Source organism: Rhinolophus sinicus, linkage group LG03 (genome assembly GCF_036562045.2).
Source record: "Rhinolophus sinicus isolate RSC01 linkage group LG03, ASM3656204v1, whole genome shotgun sequence".
In the NCBI taxonomy this organism is placed as follows: Eukaryota; Metazoa; Chordata; class Mammalia; order Chiroptera; family Rhinolophidae; genus Rhinolophus; species Rhinolophus sinicus.
In genome coordinates, this window is record NC_133753.1 from 101,964,270 (window position 1) to 101,980,292 (window position 16,023).

Genomic DNA, 16,023 nt, shown 5'->3' on the forward strand with positions numbered 1-16,023 from the left:
CTTGCCATTTGCAACAATATGGATGATATTGAGGGCAGTACGCTAAGTAAAATAAGTCAGATAGAGAAAGACAAATACCATATGATCTCACTTATATGTGGAATCTAAAGCACAAAAAAACAAAAACAAAAACAAATCCCAAACTCATAGATACAGAGAAGAGATTGGTGGTTGCCAGAGGCGGAAAGGGGCGGGGTGGAGGAACAGATGAAACGGGTGAAAGTTGTTAGAAGGTACAAACTTCCAGTTATACGATAAATAAATCCTGGAGATATAATATACAACAGCATGTAATATACAACAATAGTTAACAATGCTGTATTGTATATCTGAAAGTTGCTAAGAGATTAGATCTCATCATAAGGAAAATAATTGTAACTGTATGTGGTGATGGATGTTAACTAAACTTACTGTGGTGATCAGTTAGCACTATCTATGAGATCATTGTGTTGTATGCCTAAAACTAATACAGTGTTACATGTCAATTATAACTCAAGTTTTAAAAAGTTGTCCAGATGATTGTGATGCCCAGCCAGGGTTGACCGACTTCATCTTCTATGCGGGTGGACTGAGGAGCAGAGAGGGCCTTGGGCTTCATCCGGCCAGAGGGGACCATCTGGGAAGTGCCCGGCTGGTTTAATTGTCTGACTCCGACCCTTGCTGGGGGGCAGGGGTAGCTGGTGAGCAGAGTTCTGGTCTCAGTTGCCTCTCCTTCCAGGTGGCAGCTGCAGTGGCAAGATAAAGGTGAGGACATCAGAAAGTCTTGTACAGTAAGTCCTCATTTACTGCAACTTTAAGTGAAACAATGTATAAAGAAACCAATTTCCCCATAGCCTAATTGATGTAAAGAGTTAAAGTCCCTATAGCATTGAATTGATTCAAGGAGCTACTATACTTGTTTAAAGCCTTTGAACTTTTCAGAGCCTTATCTCCTCCTTTCCCCACCTCTCGTACTTTTCTTTCCTCCTCTCTGCGTTGTCCCCCCACGCAACAGCCAGCCTTCTGACTGGGCTCAACAAGGTTCCACTGTACTGGGAATACAGTGCTTCTTGACAGGCATGTAAGATGGGAGTCACTGCCTAGCTGTCCCGCAGCGGATCAGTTCTTTCAGAGAGGTAGCTTCTCTGTCTTCTCCCCCATCCCCACATCCTTCTTGAAAGCAGACTTGCTGAGAGAGGTTGCCAACCAGAGGTTTGTTTGGGGCAGGAAGATGTTGTATTGTCAGGACTGCTGAAATCATAGTCTTAACTCTAGATCTTAATATTTGCAGAACTTTGTGTTCCAAAGAATTCCATAGACTTGTTTCTACAGGTTGAACTTCTTTATTAAAAGGATTGTTACATAATTTCCCAGAATGGCAGTCAATTTCCAGGAAACCCCTTCAGAACACACAAAGCTTTCCTTTCTCCTTACAAAGCTGTGCTCTGGGATCTTTTAATCTAGCATTCCCTCTGAGACACAGGCAGCTTCAGGGGAAATTATTCTGTTGTTGACCATACGTGGGAAAGGTAGATACACTCCTGGAACGCTCGGCCCAAACAGGACAGCAAGGGGACCCCACGTATCCTCCCCCACCCCCGGCTTCCCTTCCCACCTGGTTCCTGCCTAGTCCAACCTCCAGTCTTCCTGCTTCTTCTTTGCTAAGGGGTATCCCCACTGTCGGATAGGATTTTTGGCCTCTATATTTCCTGATTCCAGGGAAAAATATCTTATTACTGGCTTTCTCTGGAACTCTCACCCTTCTTCTGCTGGTTTTCTAATTTCTGAATAATGACAAACCCCTTGCAATGTGAGCTTCTCGCTGGATGCTGTGGGTATGGTCCTGTCACAATCTGACTGTAGAGAGCATATACAGTGTATTATATATGTTGGATTGAGGTTTGCAAAACAGTTTGTTTACTAGTAGGGACAGGACTATGGCCACACATCTGTGAGACTGATAAGAGTGAATTAAAAAACAGGTTTTTGTGTGAAACTGAGCATAACAAAACTGAGTGATAAACACCTTCACCAAACAACTTCTGGTTATCACCTAAGAGGTAAACAACTCCTGGCAAACAACTTCTGGTTACCACCTAAGAAGTAAACAAGTCCAAGGAAAAGAGGATAAAAGCAGAACTCCAGAGCAATGCTGTGAGTGGTCTGATTGGGTGCTCCGGCTAAGACCCTCTGCGAGTGGCAAGCCACGATGCTCCGGGACTCTCCGAAGCTCTTCCCTGCAAGACCAGCTTGCCTCAGACCCATCGTGGGCCCAGTCGCCTCTCCCGGACCAGGGACCTTCACCACCTCAATTGACTCTGGGACTCGGTTTGTTATTAAATTCTATTTTGTCTTGTATAACCTTCTGTGCTTACCAGAGCATTGGCCTCTGGAGGGATATTGGCTCCCAAATAAAGCTGTGTTACTCACTCTATCTGAACCTGTGTGCCGGGACTTTGTTCCCCACTCGTGTCAGGAGTACCACACAGGGACGTAGGGCCCTGCCGAGGGGTTAATGTCCCCTTGACTTTCAGGAAGAGACTGAAGTGTGGCATCTGCCTTATAGGTGCTCACGACCCTTTTCTCACCCTTTCTGAGAACATGTGGAGAAACTCTTCTCGGGACTCAGAGTGGGGAGGAGCTGCACTTCTCCCAGGCAACCAGCTATTTGTTTTATGTTCAGGAAGTTGGCTGCATTTCCCTTTTTGCATTGGCTCATTGGAAGTTTGCACCCCTTGCAGCCTCGCCAAGTGCTGCACCTTACTGCTCTGATATCCTCCCCTAAGTGGAGAGTAGTCTTGTCTCCAGTACAGAGCCTGGGGCAAGCAAACGTCGAGGCCCTTTCTCAGGGGAGGGGGACAGGGGACAAGACCCTGAGACATTCAGAGGCAGGAAAAGGCACAGGCATGAGACACCCCTGGCTTTGAACCTTGGCCCGACCACACACTAGTTGTGCGACCTTGAACAAATCACCTCCCCTCTTTGAATCTCAATTTCCTTGGATGAAAGGGGGATAATAAAACCTCCCTCAAAGAAATGCCATGAAGATAAATGGAGAAACTGGTTACACACAAACAAAAAAGGTTTGTCTTTTTCAGATTCCAGGAAACATGTTTTTCTTTTCTCGATTCCATGCTGCTTCTCTTCGACCTGTTGACCTTAAAAACCAAAAGAGCCAGTTATTTTACCAGCAGTATGGATTTATTTAGGAATAGCCGAGGAATTGCAATTCAGGATAAGCAAACTATGGCAAACCATTATAGACAGGTCAGAAGGACAGAGGGGAGGGACTTGCTTTTATAGGGGAAAAAGAGGAAGTTGGGAGAGACTCTTTTAGAAGAGTTCAGGGTGGTTATGTCTTCTCATTAGCTGAGTGTACAGTTTCTTATTGGCTGGGTTGTAACTAGGAGCCCAACCTGAAGGCAACCAGCTAAAGGGATTCAGGTGAAGATGGAGGTGTTCTGCTGGGCAAGGAGAAAGTCTTCCTTCCTTCTGCTAACGTTTGTCCTTCTGTTTGGGGTGTAGGTGGCAGTGTGTGTGAACTGCCCCTTAGGGCTTACTGGCTCCATTTAAGATGTAGTTTCCTTTTATAGTCACGTGTCGCTTAATGATGGGGATACTTTTTTGAGAAGCGTATTGTTAGGTGATTTTGTCATGGTGTGAACATCATGGAGGCACTCACACAAACGTGGATGGTACAGCCCGCTGCACACCTAGGCTGTATGGGGTAGCCTATAGCTCCTGGGCTACAAACCTGTATAGCATGTTACTGTGCTGATACTGTAGGCAATTGTAACACAATGGTATTTGTGTACCTAAACATATTGAAACATAGAAAAAGCACAGTAAAAATATGGTATTAAAGACAAAAAATGGTCTGGGGCACTTAGCATGAATGGAGCTTGCAGGGCCGGAAGTTGTTCTGGGTGAGTCAGTGAGTGAGTGGGGAGTGAAGGTGAAGGCCGGGACATGACTGTACACTGCTGCAGGCTGTGAACTGTGCCACAAGCCCCCCGCCCCCACTTCCTCCCACTAGGGTCAGAAATAGGACATCAAAGCTGTCAGTGCTGCTCCATGAACAGGGATGTGGGCTGGGTGACTGGAAATACTGAGGAGAAACTGACTAGGCACAGAGCACCACAGTAGTGACAGATGGGAGGGAGTGAAAGGTGGCCTGAGGATGCGTAGGAGTAAGACATCAAGATGGAGAGATAAAGGAACATAGGGGAGTGTCATGGCGACCTGGTTTTGGCTATTGCATGTTGCAGCAGTGGACAGATTAAGGAACTTTGTGGTATTCATTTTAGAAAAGGGTGTTTAACATGGAGAGGGTGTAGAACCAAGGACTCAATGGTTTGACTTTGGAAATTTGTTTTTGGTTCCAAATCTGGCACAAAGGCTCTCTCTGGCATTGAACTGAGGGAAGAAATAAATGTATTAATGCTTTCCATCCTTACAACCTGAAAACATTTCCAAAGCACAGGGACAGGCTGGCTGCACACCACCACAGAAAGCTTTTGTCACAGTGGCAGTGGCACGTAATCCTCGTGAAGGTGGCTAAGGTGGCTGCTGCGGGCCTGTGTCCTTGTACAGGCTCTGAGATCCTCAGCAAAGAAGTTACAGCCACGGCCTCTGAAGACCATCAGGCTAGATCTGGGAGGGCTGCGGTGCCCTCTGAATACGGAGTGCTGGGGGGACAGGCCCCTCTGTGCTGAATCAGGATGTGGCTGACTGACGGGGGTGGAATCTGTGCACTCAAAATTGGGGTGCTGTGAGTGAGAGGGAATCTGTTGCCAAGACCACAGATATCACTCCCGTCAGAGAAAAAAATTCCTCCGGAACCATACATCCTTCCGTTTCTTACTCAGCTCCATTATAATCGTATGGGACCACCGTCATATATGCAGTCTGTCATTGACTGAAATGTTGTTATGTGCTTGGTGCATGACTGTATTTATTTCTAATGGGCCCAAACCAGGACTCTGCCTACCTCCCGGAGGTAGGCCCAGTGCTGGGGAAACCCTGACGCTGTGCCTCCTCTGGCCTCTCTCTGCTCCCTGATGTTTAGGTCTCACTGGGACAGCAGACGGGGTTTCATTTCCATTTACTTAGTTTCAGTAAGGGCTGGGCTGGGTCTTGTCCACCATGTACCTCCAGGGCCTTGGATGGTGCCTGGGCACCTGGAAGAACTCAACAAACATTCGTGAAATAACCAGGTTGCGGACATTGTGCTGCAGGCTTGTGAAGCGAGACAAGGAGCCTTCTTACTGGTCTTCCACATGTCCCCTTGTCCCTCTCTAGTGCATCCTCCTTGTAACTTCCCGGGGCAGGGGATGGGTGGGGTGGTGTGTCTTTAGAAATTCCTCCTTTAATCTTGTCATGGTCCTACTTCAGCTCCTTAATGTCTCCCAAATGTGTTTAGGACAAAGAAGAAAATACTACACATGCTCTGTATAGGAGGCCGTAGAGCAGAGTTGGTGGGGATTCTCTGTGAAGCTCAGGAAGCTTCTCTCAGGGCCTCTCACTTGCACGCCCCTTCCAAAACTCCGTACCTCATTAGGTAGCTTTGTGTCCTTTTTTAAAAAGAAAGCCACCAGACTAAGTAAGCTTTAGCTTCCACAAAACCCAGATCTTCGCTTGAGTCTGGATATGAAGAGTGTGGGCTACCTGCATTTGTATCCCGTTCTCACCACTTACCAGGTGTGCCTCAGTTTCCTCATCTGTAAAAGGAGACTAGTAACAGACCTGCCATATAGTGCTGTGTTGAGAGCTCATGTGGGTGAATAACTATAGACCAATACCTGGCATGCAGTCAGCCCCAAGTGTTAGCTGCTGCTACAGGGTCCTGCCTGATCCGCCCCAGCCTGCACCCCTCCCCATCTCCATCTCAGTCCTCTCACCTCCCACCCTGCTCTCTGTCTCAATCATGTTGGCCTTCTTTCAGTTCCTTGAATATGCCCTGCTGCCTCCTGCCACAGGGCCTTTGCACATGCATTCAATCTCCCTGGAATGCCCTCCTATCCTATTAATCTTGCTGTCTTTTTTTTTTTGGTCAGGTTCCCAGTAAGAAACATGGCAGATGCAAAAGGGTCTAGAGAAAGAGACTGTAATGAAAGGAGTGTACAGGGATCAGTGTGTTTAAGAGCCCACGGGGATGGTGCGGTACCCAAAGACTAGCAATGGCAGGAAGATGCTACCATCTTTAGGTGTGAGGGGCATGAGCAAAAATAATGTTATGGAAGCCAGAGAGCTAGGAGAGCTATCACTGCAGCAAAGGGGTCGCCCCACGGGAGCTGGCTCCATGGAGAAACACAGACCACTGCCAGAGTTATGGCCAGGCAGGGAGGGAGCAAGGTGAGCAAAATCCAGGAGTTACCACCAGCGGGTTAGGAAGCCTGAGGATGCTGTCCATGGAAGTCGTCCTCCAGCACTTATCAGGGCAGAGGAGTGTAGAGAATGATGAGCTGCGGGTGTGTGTGTGTGTGTGTGTGTGTGTGTGTGTGTGTGCGCGCACCGGTGCACATGGATGCATGCACTGGAGAATAACCAGCACCTTGTTCTTCAAGGCTGAGTGCAAAGGTCACTTCCTTTAAAGGAAGACTTTCATGATCCCCTCACCTCATTCTGATGCCCTCAGTATACATTCTCAAAGCTCCCGTGCTTCTCCGTCAAAGCAAACACCCCAGCTATAATTCATAATTTATTGGGTAATTGTTTTCTGCTTGATGTCAATTCCCTCTAATAGAATATACACATCCTGACAGCAGAGACCACATCTGTTATGTTTACTCTTGATCGCAACATCTGGAACAATGCAGAGAGCACAAAAAACTTGTTGAAGGAATGAGTCAGTGAAGGAATGAGTGAAAAGCACTCACCGTCCAGAGAGGAAGGCAGGTAAGCTGATGTGTGTGAAACAGTGATGGTGACGCTCTCTGTGATTCAATCCTGCACTGGGTTGTGTGGGAGCAGAGGAGGGCCACCCAGTCCAGCTCAGAAGGGAGGATGGAAGAAAGCTTCCCCGAGCAGGTGACATGGGTCATAGGTCCAGAGAGCAGCGTCTTTGCCGATACAGAATGGGGCATTCTGCTCCAAGCCAAAGGGTGTTCTGTCCCAGCCCCCAAGTCTTCATGCAGCAGACACTGCCCAGCCCACATCCCCACGGCACTCACCTTTCCATTCTCACTCTTCCCTCCATCCTTTATCCACATGCATCTGAGGTCCTCCACCTGAGGGGTCCCCCTTGGCCCCCACACAGGGCAGGTCCAAGTGCCCTCAGCTGGCAGCAATGGGAGGTAGACGATGAATGCCCTGACTTCCTTGCCCTCAGTTGCAGTGACTTTGAGAGGGGCTAGGTAAGAATAATAAGATACTCCTTTTGCCTTCATTGCTTTAAAGCTATTTCAAGAACTGAGGCTAAAAGACCAAATATAACAAAAGGTGCTCCCATCGCTCTTACCACTCAGAAAATTACCTGGGTTTTAGGAGCTGTGTGCCAGGCGATATAGACCAAATATATGTTTCTTCTTATAAACCGCAGTATGACTTCCTCCTAACTACAGCAAAGTCCTTATTTTCCAAATAAGGTCACATTCTGGAGTTCTGGGTTGCTGTGACATTTTTCACAGCAGTACGGATGGGGGGACATTTTTCAACCCAGTACGGATATATTGCAAAAATCTCCCAACCTGCACATTGCCTTTCAATCTTCTAATGAATAAAAATTCCAAATTTTAATATAATCCAATTTATTAACTATTTATCAGCCCCTGATAATTAGTGTTTATGTATCCCATTTATGAAACATTTGGGTCCCCAGTTCATCAAAGTTGAAACTGGTGTGTTGAGGTGGCCAGTAGGATGGAGCGGGGCAGTTGAAGGCATAGGGGAGCTTAGCCCAAAGAAGAGAACATTCGAGGGCAAGCATGATCATGGCTGTAGCAGGTGCTGTTGGAGCCCCACCCACATCCCCTCATCAGTCCCCTCTGTGAGTCACAGGCTGCTTGTTGAGGACGCCCTTCACTCCACCTGAAGGGCCTTTTCCTGATCACAGAGCAGGTTCAGCCTGCTCAGAGGACAAGCGAGGAGAATGGGACATAGCCTGCCACCAGTGCCATGCAGACAGCGGGGGGTGAATGTCCCCGCTTCCTTACCCTGCACCTGGGCCGACTCGGGCTGGTTTTCCATGGGCTCCTGGAACCCCGCGGAAGAACTGGGCTTCAGCTGCTGGTGGCAGTAACCTGCTTGACAACCCGCCTCGCCTCCCATTGGCACCTGCCCTCCTCTGCCTCGCTTCCCCTGATTCGGGAGAGCCTCACTATAAAAATTTTAAGTCCCCTCACTATAGGAATGTTTTGGGGGCAGGGGAAATATTGGGGAACAGTGTGTTTCTCCAGGGCCCATCAGCTCCAAGTCGTTGTCCTTCAATCTAGTTGTGGAGGGCGCAGCTCAGCTCCAAGTCCAGTGGCCGTTTTCAATCTTTAGTTGCCCCGCAGCCCACCATCCCATGTGGGAATTTAACTGTCAACCTTGTTAAGAGCTCACGAATCTAACCAGCTGAGCCATCCTGCCACCCCACCAGCAGCTCAGCAGCAGCTCATTGTCTTCAGTCTAGTTGTGGAGGGCACAGCTTGCTGGCCCATGTGGGAATCGAACCGGCAACCCTGTAGTTCAGAGCTTGCGTTCTAACCAGCTGAGCCATCCGGCCACCCTACTATAGGAATTTTAAGTCTCCTTTTCCCTAGTTTCTTAGCTCCTTAGCCCCTTGTTAACTGTAATCATTGTAGCCCAACATTCCCTCAGACCATTCCAGACTTAACGCTTGGATAAATAAACACTATCTCAGAGACCAAGTGGGTTTTAGCACTCCTCAGGCCAGTCTATACCCAACCCTGGGTGAGATTACGATAATTGGGATTTGAGTCCTATTTTTGGAGCAGTGCTTTAATTTGTTAACTAACATCTGTCTCTCCTCATCTAGGGGCAATCAGGATACGAATTATATCCCAGTGAGGATTCCAGTGCACACCGACCAAGGAAGAAGAGACCCCCTCTTTTTACTTAAGATCAGATAGGGTGAGAGTGTCGTGAATCCCCATTAGATAGGGACAGCTCTACCCCGTTCTCAGCTTGAAGCAGATACAGGAGAACAGACCTCCTGTCCCTCAACACCCCACAGACATTTATGGGGATCACATCTCTCAGGAGAAATAAGGCAGGCAGTTAGAGACAAGTAATTGGGTCTCTGCATTCCTGCATGTCCAACACAATCTACAGGGAGCACCGCCTGGAGACCTCCCAAATTCTTCCTTGTCTGCCCTAAGCATTAACCACTGGAAGAGGCCACCACTCATTATACCATCATTGTAATGTCGTACATATGCCCAGAAGTTCATTAATATCATTATAACAGACTGAACTTTGGGAAGAGACATGTGCAGTCTAAGAGGGTGAGGTACCGTGTTTCCCCCAAAATAAGATCTAACCAGAAAATAGCACTAGCATGATTTTTCAGAATGCTCATAATATAAAATAAGCCCTACCGTATTTCCCCGAAAAAAAGACCTGGTCTTATATTAATTTTTGCTCCAAAAGACATATTAGGGCTTATTTTGTATTATGAGCATCCTGAAAAATCATGCTAGTGCTATTTCCCGGTTAGATCTTATTTTTGGGGAAACACGGTAATAGCCCCTTGTCTATCACAGGTGTCAATCAGGCGGTCCTGGGCCTGGAGAGGAGCAGCCCACCCTAGAGAAGAAAAGATAAAACCCCAGGCTCCCTCTCGAGTCTTGCCTTTGCTCAGGGCTGCTCCAAACCCTTTGGAGTGTACTTTCTCTCCTGATAATAATGACACCTTGAGCCTTGAGCCTTGAGCCGCTTTTCTTCGTGCTCAGCCTGCTCCTAATTCTTTGGAGTGTGCTATCTTTTCTAATAAACTTTTTCACCACTTTACTGCTGTGTCTCATTCAATTCTTTGCTCAAGATGCCAAGAACCTGGACATCGCACTGAGGAGGGCCCACCCCGGGAACGTGGCGGCTAGGATCCCTGACTTTCCTCTCTGAGGCCTGGGTTCCACACCCGGTGTGGGAAGCTAACCAGACTCCTCTGGTTTCGACCCCCAGTGTGAAAGCCAAGCCCAGACGTCACCCTGAGAAGGGCCCCCCCTCTCCAGTAACACCCCCTCCTCTACTGGCGTCTTCTGGAATCACCTCCCTCGTGAATTGCTTGCGTTGGAATCCTTGTCGCAGGGCCTGCTCTTGGGGAACCCAAACTAAAACAACAAATCTGCCGAAACCTCAATTTCCTCATCTTCCAAAAGAAGAGAAATTAGACATATTAGTGTAGAACTGGGTCTATAGATAGAAGCAATATGAGTACAGATTTCACCCAAAATTTAAAAAGAACTTAAAAGCATTTTGCCCCACACAGAGCTGTCCTAGGTTGAGACAAGTTCAAGTCACTCAGAGGTGTCAAAACAGTCTGAGGGTGTTTAAAAGTCCCAGTTAGCCTGGAAAAAGTCTATGGTTCTAGATGGCTAGTGGCCTTTTTAAAACAAACAAACAAACAAACAAACAAACAAAAAAACACCTTAAGTTCAAAATTTTAAAGCCTGGGGTCATGTCGGGGAGTGGGAAGGACCGAGTGCAGCTGTGAGATTCGGGTCTGAAAGCCCGGCCTGCCCCTCCTTAAGACTCTCCTGGCAGAAGTCACTACCCATTTCTAGAATTCAGTTTCTCCACCTCAGCCAAATCTGGTTACAATATATAGTCCTGGGTCCCCCTCCCAAAAAGCCCCACCCAGGGAGCAAAGAAGGGACAGAGAATAGGTATATCTTTCAGACTGGGGGCCATGGAGCTGTTCTGTCAGGCTTGGCGTCCCTATGCCAGATGAGAGGGCTCTGAGTGCCCCAGGCAGCTCTGGCACCTCCTGTGTTGGGAGATGTGTGACACTGAGAACATTCTTGAATGTCCATTGTCCTAGTCAGGCTGCTCTCTGCATGTCCTGAGACTGTCCAGACTTCACCAAGAGATCAGCAATGTTTAGAAAGCAAGGAAAGCTTTGGCCAAGAGCCAGAAATTCATCTGGAACAGCTAACTGTGTTATGATGGAATTTAGATCAATTCACTGGAATTATTATTTCGTTCCTTCTGCTTTAGCTGTTCTAGCAAGGAGGTGTTGACATAATTCTGGGCCTGAGGCTTCCAATTGTATCCTGTCTCCGCCCCTTCCCCCAGATGACATTTCCTCACTTTCCAATCTCTTTCTCCTGGGTGTCCGGTTGCTCCTCCATAGGGGTCAAAGTTCTCAACTTAAAATTATCTGGAATTAACTACAGGGATTGCCCCTTTTATAGGGAGCGCTCATCCCCATAAAAGGGGTTCTGGTTAGAGCAGGAGGAACTGGGGTGAAGACTGTGACGGGCTCGGCTTGCAGCAGCATGAAGACCTTCCCCATAGCCCCTGGGGTTCTCCTGGTTTTCATCCTGAGTGTCCACCTCGGAGCTGCCTCACGTATGTAGCTGCCCCACTCCCTTCCTGGGGGGACTGGGAGTGAAGCCAAGGGGCATCTCCAAGGCCCTTCCTCTCCCTGTTTTATAGACGGCAGTGATGTGGCCAGGTACTGCTGCTTACGATTCAGCCACAAGACCCTGCCTTTGAACAGGGTGCAAACCTACGAATTCACGAGGAGCAGCTGTTCCCAGCGGGCTGTGATGTGAGTATTTATCCTTTGGGCTACCGGCCACATAATTGGGTGGGTGCTGGGCAGGCCCCCGGAGTGCCAGGATGAGCCTCAGGATGAGAGCCTGGTAACTTGGGTTGCCACCGCGCCTCTGCCACTAACAGGTGTGATTCTGAGCTTTGGTTTCCTAATTCGCATACCACAGGCCAGGCACAATCCAGGCACTGTGCTAAATGCTGAATAGAAAAGAGAATATAAGACAGCTCTTACAGAACTTACATCTAGCACAGGAAATGAGGCATTAAAAGATGTTTGCACAAAATAGGTAATCACAGTTGTGATGGGTGCAGGAGGGAAAGCAGGAGGGAGCTTGTCACTGTAGGGGAGAAAAATCTCTGCCCTCTTAGGCTCGGCCTGACAATTAAATTGACATAGACAGATAAACAGGAGAAAAGCATACAGATTTTTACACGTACATGGGAGTCCTCATAGGAAAATGAAGGACCAAAAAAGTGACGAAAACTAAATATTTTTATACTAAGTTGAACAAAGAGAGGCAATTATGGAAAAGTAACTAAAATGTATGGGGGAGGGGCGCTAAAGGATGGTACAAGTTATCTTGGCAAGGTCTCTTTCTACAGAATTCTCTTGGCCTTGATGCCCTATCTCTGGTGATAAAGATGTTTCTTTCCTCCTGGTACAGAGAGGACCATTTTTAAATTTTTTGTTAAATTAGAGTTTATTGGGATGACAATGCTTAGTAAAATTACATAGGTTTCAAGTGTATAATTCTATAATACATCATCTACATACATATCACATTGTGTGTTCACCACCCAGAGTTAGTTCTCCTTCCATCACCATATATTTGACCCCGTTTACCCTCATCTACCACTCCTCTCCCCCCATCACCCTCTGGCAACCACTAAACTTGTCTGTGTCTATGAGTGTTTTTTTGTTTTGTTTTTTCAAAGATTTTATTGGGGAAGGGGAACAGGACTTTATTGAGGAACAGTGTGTACTTCCAGGACTTTTTTCCAAGTCAAGTTGTAGTCCTTTCAGTCTTAGTTGTGGAGGGCGCAGCTCAGCTCCAGGTCCAGTTGCCGTTGCTAGTTGCAGGGGGCGCAGCCCACCATCCCTTGCGGGAGTCGAAACGGCAACTTTGTGGTTGAGAGGATACGCTCCAACCAACTGAGCCATCCGGGAGCTCAGATCAAGGTGCTGTGTTCAATCTTAGTTGCAGGGGGCGCTGCTCACCATCCCTTGTGGGACTCGAGGAATTGAACCGGCAACCTTGTGGTTGGGAGCCCACTGGCCCATGTGGTAATCGAAATGGCAGCGTTTGGAGTTAGGAGCATGGAGCTCTAACCTCCTGAGACACCGGGCTGGCCCATGTCTATGAGTTTTTGTTTCTTTGTTTGTTTGTCTTGTTCCTTTGTTGTTTTCAGTTTTATACCCCACATATCAGTGAAATCATATGGTTCTCCACTTTTTTTGTTTGACTTATTTCGCTTAGCATAATAATCTAAAGATCCATCCATATTGTCGCAAATGGCACTATTTCTGCCATAAGGGAGGACCTTTTTTACATGAGTGTTTTATCTCCTGCTTCCAGGAAGAAAGGGGGAGGTCAGAGAGCCATTCTGGCACCTGAATTTTTTTTTAAGTGACTTTAGCTCAAAATAATCCTATGCCAAAGTGGCATAGTTTGGGATGGCATATTCTGCCACTCTTCGTCATAGTCTCAGGAGGACTAACTCGGTGTCAGGAGAGTATCTCGGAGGAAGTGATATTTACACCAAGACCCTCAAGGATCAGTGGAAGTAGCCCAGGTAAAGGGGGCAGGAAGGAGCAGGCATGCACCAGGCAGAGGGAGCAGCAGGTGGGGGTGAGAAGAGGACCATGTCACTGACGAGGCAGACAGGTAAACAGGAGCCGGGTCACGCCAGACTCATTGGTAGCAGGAGAGATGACACACACCTCACAGGCCCCCTGGCAGGACTAAACAAGGTAATATATGCAAAGCATTTAGTGCTATGCCTCCACACAGTGAACATTCAACAAATGGGAGCATCTTTAATTAAGTGCAAATACACACAGGGAAGGGGTGGTCACTACTCTCCAGGACATGGGGCTTCCTGAGCATGAGAGAATGGTGCAGAAGGGGAAAGAAAGGACTCCAGAAGCCAACTTAAATGCCATCGTTTTGGGACCGTTAAGGATGGGAAAGAGGCACTCAAGTGCCTAGACATGGTGGGGGGCTGGGGGAGGGCACTCCAGGGCTCAGGATGCCCTGGGTCTTCTCCTTTGTGTCTTGATTGGCTTTCTGGAGGTTTAGAGTCATCAACACTTAACCAACTGCAGGTGAAGAGCCCTGAGCTGGCCTCAGAGCAGTGGCTCTCTCACTTATAAGCTGTGTGACCTTGGGCAAGTCAAGTTTCCTCATTTGTAAAAGGAAGGTGAGAGGTTTATGTCAGTTATCTATGGTTGTATAATAAACCACCCCCAGAACTTAGGGGCTTAAGACAATGGCCCCGTTTCTTATCTCATGTAGTTTCTGTGGGTCTGAAATTCCAGAAAGGCTTGGCTGGATGGTTTTGGCTTGGAGTCTTTCATGTGTCAGGAGGGGCTGGAGCTGGAACCGCTGGGGCTGGCAGCATCTCTGTCTTCGGGGCCTCTGTGTGTGTGTGGTTTCCCTGTAGGACTAGTTTAGACTCCCTCACAGTGTGGTGACCTGGGGTAGGAGTCCTTACCAGGTGATTCCAGGTTTCAGCACCAGTGATCCAGCAAACCAGCAGAAGCTCCACCATCTTTTCTGATTTAGCCTATGAAGTCACATAGTGTCACTCACTTCTGCCACACTCTGTTGGTCGACAAGTCCCTCAGACTGGCCAAAATTCAAGATGCCCATCTCTCAACAGGATCCATATCAAAGCTATGTGCAGCCACCTTTTCACATGTCCACAAAACTCTTGCTTCTCTCTATTTTCCCATTCTTTTGGCTCTTCTCCCCTGCATGTACTGGGGCCTGCCTGACAGCCCTGAAAACATCTCTGGGTGCTGCCAGGTGCTCCAGGCTAGAGGGCCCCGATCTAGGCTCACGTCACGTCTGAGTGTTCTCAGGGTACAGGAGGCTGGAGGAGATTCAGGGACGTTAACCAGATCCCCCAATCTTAATGAGCTCACAGCGGGAATCAGGAATCCTAGGAAGAAATGCACAAGAATCCTGGCGAACAACCCATGATAATGTGCTTACAAATTAAGTGGCAGAATGCATATGAGGTTCCTTTTTGGGAGGTGATGCACATGTTCCAAAATTGATAGTAGTGATGGCTGTATCATCTATAGATACACTAAAAACTGAATTCCAATTATACACTTTAAATGAGTAAGCTGTATGATGTGTGAATTACATCTCAGTGAAAACTGTTAAAAGGCACGGTACTGGTTAGTGCTTCGGACTAGAGCTGTTGGAAAATGCTTCCTGGGGGAGGCGCGCCTGAAAACGTGGTTTCCTGGGGAAAGCAGGATATTGGAGAGGAGGGAGGGCAAGGGCCAAAAGAGGGAGCAGGGACAGTGCAATAGAGGTGCGGCAAGGGGAGAGACCAGCAGTTTGAGAAGAGGGAAGTCAGGCGGCTGCCCCTCCTTTCCCATCCCTTTCCAGAAGACGGAAGTTCTCAGCATTGACTCTCAGCGTCTCTTTTCCCACAGATTCACTACCAAAAGAGGCCAGAAAGTATGTACCGATCCGAAGGACAAGTGGGTGCAAAAATACATTTCTTTACTGCGAGCTCAGCAACGGCTGTGACCGCTGAATTTTCAGCCCCAGGACCTAGGCTCTGCTCTTGGTCCTGTTCTTGGCGGAGCCTGGAGAATTTCTTCAACAGATGGCTTCATGGACCTGGTGGGGAGGAAAGGCATTTTCCACCAGAGTTTTCTTTAATAAAGGTTTTTCATAAAAATTGGACTTACTCATAAATATTCTTATTCAATAAACCTGACAAAAGAAAAGAAACTGAGGTCTTCCTCGGCCTCCACGGTGGTGAGTAGCAGAAGCTCAGGGGCAGCAGTGGAGTTCCCAGGGGCAGTGAACCCGAAGGTGGTTTTATACTCTGAAAACGACAGCCTAAAAAGTAATGCGTTATGAAGCATTTTCAACATGCAAAACTCTTTTCAGTTTTATTACATAAAAATAATTTGAGTGCTTACCTAATATATCTTGAGTGGTTATCTAATAACTAAATAGACAACTAATGGTTATCTAATCACTAAACAGGAGATGTTATTCAATAAATATGTGACTATTTTCTGAAGGAATAAAGATTTCCAGTCATTAAGGGTGGCCGGTTGGTTCAGTGGTT

General features: G+C 47.5%; 1 protein-coding gene across 1 annotated transcript; it reads left to right on the forward strand.

The window, feature by feature from the left end:
* Positions 1 to 11,223: 11,223 nt before the first annotated feature.
* CCL26 (C-C motif chemokine ligand 26) lies at positions 11,224 to 15,629 on the forward strand. Its single transcript, XM_019720004.2, has 3 exons — positions 11,224 to 11,493; positions 11,581 to 11,695; positions 15,374 to 15,629. The coding sequence occupies exons 1-3, from the start codon at positions 11,421 to 11,423 to the stop codon at positions 15,468 to 15,470; spliced, it is 285 nt and encodes a 94-aa protein (XP_019575563.2). The 5' UTR covers positions 11,224 to 11,420; the 3' UTR covers positions 15,471 to 15,629.
* Positions 15,630 to 16,023: the final 394 nt, after the last annotated feature.

What these genes read in the sequence shown, in the direction of transcription:
- CCL26 (XM_019720004.2), top strand. Translation starts at nt 11,421, where the DNA reads ATGAAGACCTTCCCCATAGCCCCTGGGGTTCTCCTGGTTTTCATCCTG. An exon ending in CCACCTCGGAGCTGCCTCAC is followed by an intron (nt 11,494 to 11,580) that starts GTATGTAGCTGC and finishes CCTGTTTTATAG; the next exon opens with ACGGCAGTGATGTGGCCAGG. An exon ending in TGTTCCCAGCGGGCTGTGAT is followed by an intron (nt 11,696 to 15,373) that starts GTGAGTATTTAT and finishes CTTTTCCCACAG; the next exon opens with ATTCACTACCAAAAGAGGCC.